The sequence below is a fragment of the Tarenaya hassleriana genome, unplaced genomic scaffold (assembly GCF_000463585.1).
Source record: "Tarenaya hassleriana unplaced genomic scaffold, ASM46358v1 Cleome40, whole genome shotgun sequence".
NCBI classification, from domain to species: Eukaryota; Viridiplantae; Streptophyta; class Magnoliopsida; order Brassicales; family Cleomaceae; genus Tarenaya; species Tarenaya hassleriana.
Genome location: NW_010966882.1, coordinates 483512 through 489511, shown reverse-complemented (window position 1 = coordinate 489511; position 6000 = coordinate 483512). Strand labels below are relative to the sequence as shown.

Below are 6000 nucleotides of genomic sequence, written 5' to 3'. Positions count from 1 at the left end.
GCTTGCTCGGGGAGCCTTCGCGTTGTGCACGTCAAATCCCGTTCCCGCGGCTTCGAATGATCTTGTGATGTTATGATCATCCGGCAAGAGTCTTGACGCCTGATGGGTCAAGTCTTGAACATCTTCTAGAGCTCCTTCCGTTAAGCTCCTGTCCTCATCCAAGTTGCTAGCTCCGATGTCCTCATCAGTGACCCATGTGCATATGTCGTGCAGGTTTCCCAAGTTTGTAGAATATATGCAGAAAGAAGAACTTGATCCCGAGAAATGGGCAAGGGCAAAATTTACACGTCAAAGATATAATTTATTTATTACAAATGGGGCTGAATCGATTAACTCCGTATTGAAGAAGGCAAAAAGGTTTCCGTTGCTTGGGTTGTTTGATATTTGTCTTGGAAAGACTGTGGAATGGTTCAATAGGCATAGAATGGAAGCAGGTTCAACTGATGACTCTCATAAGCTGACACCGTTTATTGATAAAGTGTTTCATGAACGGTACGAGATAACATGTACATATGAGGTAATTGTGTTGAACAGTTCTATGGACGAGTTTGAGGTGAGAGATAAAATGGGTAGGAAACACTTGGTGAGTCTAGAGGATAGATCATGCAGTTGTAAGATGTTTGACATAGACAAATATCCATGCAGTCACGCAATCGCAGTAGTCCACAAGACTGGCAGAGACAATATTATACCGGGCTTATGCTCTCCATACTTTCTCCGGGAGACATGGCGGTTGGCTTATCAAGAAACGGTTTATCCGGTTCCTGATTGTTGTGATTGGATCATTGACGATCCACGGGATGCAAACCTCATGGTATTACCTCCGATTGTGGAAGATAAACGCAAAACCGGTAGACCCAAACAAAATCGGTTTCCAGGTCCCAGCGAACCGCGGACAAAGCATTCAAAGAAGGACAAATAAAGATATTGCATAAATAATATGATTGTATGATTTCATTTAGTTCTCGTGACCCATGTGATTGTATATATTTTCCAGAAGGACATCTATTTGAATAAGGTGATTTTCTTTGCACTAGTACCGTGTTAAAGTCTTGAATAGATAGAAAAAAGTTTTGAACTGTGTAACCCATGTGACTCACCCGTGACCCATGTGACCCGAAGACATTTTTACACTGTGTGATCCATGTGACCCGTGACTCAGTGGCACTTATAAAACACGGTCAAATCTCGATTTTAAAGTGTTAAAATGGTTTATATGATGTTTTACAATGATAATATGGTATCTGCAAGTTAAATTCGTTAACATAAGTAAGAGTTATATGAACATTAGTATAATTTATTCATAAGTTGTCATGAAACACTAGTATCACTTATGGATTATATTTGCATGAGTGACTTGAATATGAAAATTGAAAGGAATGTGATTTTAAAGTTGTTATTGATGTTAAAATCCATGATTAATCACTGCATAACCATACCAAGTCACTAATTCGATAAATTCGACCCATGTGACCTATGTGACCCATGTGACTCACCCGTGACCCGTGACCCATGTGACCCGTGTAACCCGTGTGACCCGTGACTCATGTGACTCATGTGACCCGCGTGGCCCATTGGACTTATGTTTTTTTTCTTTCTCATTTCCAAGTAAAAGTAAAATCCAAAATACGAAAGAGCTTACAAAAACTGAGTTTACAAACTACGAAAGAGTTCGCAATAAATAACGGGTCAATTCACAATTTTACCATTACAAAATATATCGATAGCCAATTTTTTACGGATCAGTATGGTCCCATCGCATATCGACATGAATTCTGCTCCCTTGTTCAACATTATTCCCTCCACGTATTTTGCAGCAAAAACACCGGAATCAGAACCTGTTGCATTTTTATGAAGCCCAATCTTGTACTGAACCTCAAGCAAATCTCCTTTACAGAAAAATTTCGTCTTAGCAAGGACGTATGCATGCGGTATGAGATGAGCTAACTTCTGAACAACCTTATCCACATTCTCCCGCAGTCTCGGTTGGCAGTTGTATACTTTAAGTACTTTGTCCCTGATATCCACTTTAATGGCAACCCTATGATAGGGAATCTTGGGGTCTGTGGGTGAAGGGATGTTCACAACAGTTAGAAGAACATCATACTTCTGCAACGACTTATGTACAGCTCCAACTGGACGTTTTCCGGAGAAGTATTTCTCAAGACAACCCAGCTTGGACAGGTCCCCACTCTCTTCCCACCGCATGATGGTCTCCGAGAAGTATAGATCACATATGCAACAGTTAGAGATCACGGTTTTACCAGAGTACTTCGAATAGTTGCACCGAAATGCACACATTGCCTCTTCTATATGCTGTCAAAGAAAAACAAAAACAAGTTAGAGATGACCCGTGTGACCCGTGACCTATTTAATGGGACCTTACCTCATCTGTGAGCCATTTCCCGCCCTCCAAAATAATTTCAAAAAACTTTGAATCTCTAGTTGCATTCAAATTAGACTTCCATAGCCTTTTCTCTCGGGGCATATTCATAAATTTCCAAAGAATACTCGCTTTTAGAGTGGACGATGAAAAAAAGGATGTCGTCCTTTCGAGGCTGTCACCATTAACTCCTTCAGGTTGCCAGACAAAGTATGCAACCTCAGATTCTTCGCCTTCTGATTCCGGTTTCTTTGGTTCTTCATGCTGTTGTGTACCCCTGCCTCTGCTACTTCCTCTGCTCCTTCCTCTCCCCCTTCCTATTCTTCCTCTACCTCTGACAAGTTTCTTGCAACGTTTATTCTATGATAGCCCAGGATACCGTAGGAGGGCAGGGAGTGATCGCCGGTGCGAGAGGCATGGACAATGGGTGGCCCCTGACGAGCTTCTGGGTAGGGGGTACAGGAATGAATCGGACGCACCGGAATGAGAGGGATCCGAGGGCTGTGTAGGTATGGGACTACACAGTCTAAGATAACTTAAAAGAATTAATTGAGCTACTCATAACAACAAGATGCATTTACCTTTTCGGTTGCCCATCTCGAGAGAACTCCAAAGTTAAGCGTGCTGGCCTTGGAGTAGTCTTAGGATGGGTGACCTCCTGGGAAGTACTTTCCGGGATGTGTGTGAGTGAGGACAAAACACGCAAAAAGGTCCCGTGTTGGTGTGTGGGGACAGCTCTATCATTCTGTAGCGGCTTCGGGTTGTTACAAATGGTATCAGAGCCGGTTCTCTCCCAATACGATGTGGTTCGAGGACGAACCAAGCGGAAGCTGGTGGGCCTGTGACAGCCCAGGATACCGTAGGAGGGCGGGGAGTGATCGCATGTGCGAGAGACATGGACAATGGGCGGTTCCTGACAAGCTTTTGTGTAGGGGGTACAGGAATGAATCGGACGCACCAGAATGAGAGGGATCCGAGGGCTGTGTAGGTGTGGGACTACACAGTCTAAGATAACTTAAAGGAATTAATTGAGCTACTCATAGCAACAAGATCCATCTACCTTTTCGGTTGCCCATCTCGAGAGAACTCCAAAGTTAAGCGTGCTGGCCTTGGAGTAGTCTTAGGATGGGTGACCTCCTGGGAAATACTTTCCGGGATGTGTGTGAGTGAGGATAAAACACGCAAAAAGGTCCCGTATTGGTGTGTGGGGACAACTCTATCATTCCGTAGTGGCTTTGGGTCGTTACATATTCTTTGCAGGGGGTTCACTCGATTCTGGTTCAACATATGGACTTCTTTTTTCCGGCCCTTGTCTTTGTTTTCTTTTCAAAGGAAATCTGAGTAGTGAAGTTTCAGAGCTAGAGTTACCTTCTACGGTACCAGACGTTGGGACTGCTTGAGGGATTTCCTTTGGGGTTTCAGATGGAGCTATGTCATCCTGGCCTTCTATTGGGGTTTCAGAAACTTTTGGGAGATTCAAATCAACAATCCCAGCCTCTAAACCCTCCTCACAAGCTTGAGGGAGATCCACATCAACATTCTTACCCTTAGAACCCTCGTCACAAGCTTGAGGCAGATCCACATCAGCATTCCCACCCTTAGAACCCTCGTCACAAGCTTGAGGCAGATCCAATCACAAGCTTGAGGCAGATCCACATCAGCATTCCAACCCTTAGAACCCTCGTCACAAGCTTGAGGGATATCCACATCAGCATTGTCAGCCTTAGAACCCTGCTAGAAGCTTGAGGGAGATCCACATCATCATTCGCAACCTTGTTACTTTTCTCAACAGCTTCACAGAGATCCACATCAACATTCCCAGTTTGAGGGATATCCATACAAACATCTGCTCCTCCAGCATGGCCTTTAGAAGTTGCAGTGTCCCCCCACACTTCATCATTCCTAGGTTGCACTCTATACGAATAGTTCGCAGAGAAATGACCAGACTGTTTCATAATATCTTTCAAACAAGCAATTAACCTCGTCTCAGATGCTTGGATCGCTTGACCCATGTGATCAATGATCCTTGCCTCGGATGCTTTGATCTCCTGTTTATGAACTTCTCTAATGCATCCACTCTTGAAACTGCCGATCCTTGCATTCTTGGAGGTTCACCCTCAACCTGAGTCTCTTCTTCTTGAATTTCTTCTTGTTCTTCTTCTACTTCTTCATCATCATCTTCTTCAACTATCTTAGCTTTTCCCTTTTTCAAAGAAGCTTTGCATCTGGCATCAAGCTCACGGATGCTATCCCAACAGATGCTTTGCGGATTCAACTGCAAATGTTGCATCCATACACTGATCTTTGGATCACTACTTCCATTGTAATCCTACAGATCATACAGAAGTGCTTCTTCATCCTTTCCCACTTGTAAAAAAAATGTCACTTTTGAGCCGTGTGACCCATGTGACTCATGTGACCCAAGTGACCCTTGATCCATGTGACCCGTGACCTGTAACCCGTACCTGTGATTCAATTCCAATCTTATCCATTATAGCAGGGAAGGTTTATCTAAGCCCGGGTTTGATTACCCTCTTGAACATTCTAGGACAGCTTGGGTCTGCACCTGAAACATCTGTGTACCATCCGTTGGCACCCAAGCTTTCAATGCACTCAAAAGGCAGCAACTGCAACATAAAAAAAACTTATCAAATCAATCCAACTTTTAAATAATTTCCTCGTAATTTAATAAATAACTTACCATCAGAGGGATTATAAACCCCGGGCAATGCCATTTTGTCTTTGGTTTCGCACCGAGACTCTTTCGCACTTGATCAACTATTCGATCAAAAGTGTATTGACCCCACGGAAATCGTTCACGGAAACGTAAATCATCAACCATGTCGATCAAATCATGGCTGATTTGTTCGGATGACAGGGCATGATCCAAGATTCCGGTCATCAAGCATAGAGTAGCCAATCTCTTACGATCTGCTGCCCTCTAGGTTGGCATATATCTCAATTTCTCCACCACATCATTCAAACAAACTTTCTTACGTCCGAAAGTCTTTTTCCTGAAGTCACTCTTTTTGAAGTTCTCCCATTCTTCTGGATATTTTCCACACTTCAAACCACATATAAGTGTGTTGCTCAATGATTGAGTACCTCACGTGCACACCATTGAGCACGAACCACAATTCCTTCTCGTCTTCCGCTTTAACAGAGTGGTTAATGAGAATCCCGCAGGCGCCATCTTTAACTGTGGATCCCATTGCGCGTGGAATAGATGTTGGAACTGTGATTCTTTCGCGAAGTACGTCCATTCATCCTGTGTTAGTACTTCTTTAAGCGTCTTCAGCGTCTCATAGGGATAACACTTCGTATTGATCTTCGAAGAAAACTGAATGTCTTCGAATTTGTAAACAAATGGAAGCTGCAAAATAAAATACTTGGTCGTCATTGTGATCTTTGTGACCTGGGACCTGGGACCTGTGGCTCATGTGACCTATGTGATCCGTGACCCATGTGACCCGTGACCCGTGATCCATGTGACTCGTGTGCAGTGTTGTGAGTTATATTATACTATTACCATATAAATTTCTGTGACCCATGTGATCTGTGACCCACATGACCTTGCGACTTAGGAAATCATTAAAATTGCCAAGGTATTCCGAAAT

General features: G+C 43.4%; 1 protein-coding gene across 1 annotated transcript in view; it reads left to right on the top strand.

Annotated features, from left to right (window-relative positions):
* The window catches only part of LOC104824661, a 2318-nt gene extending 1550 nt beyond the window's left edge, over positions 1-768 (top strand). The window contains exons 2-3 of the mRNA XM_010556773.1: positions 398-553; positions 646-768. Coding sequence (XP_010555075.1) covers positions 398-553; positions 646-768 — 279 coding nt within the window. The remainder of the gene's footprint in view (positions 1-397; positions 554-645) is intronic.
* The last annotated feature ends 5232 nt before the right edge of the window (positions 769-6000 follow it).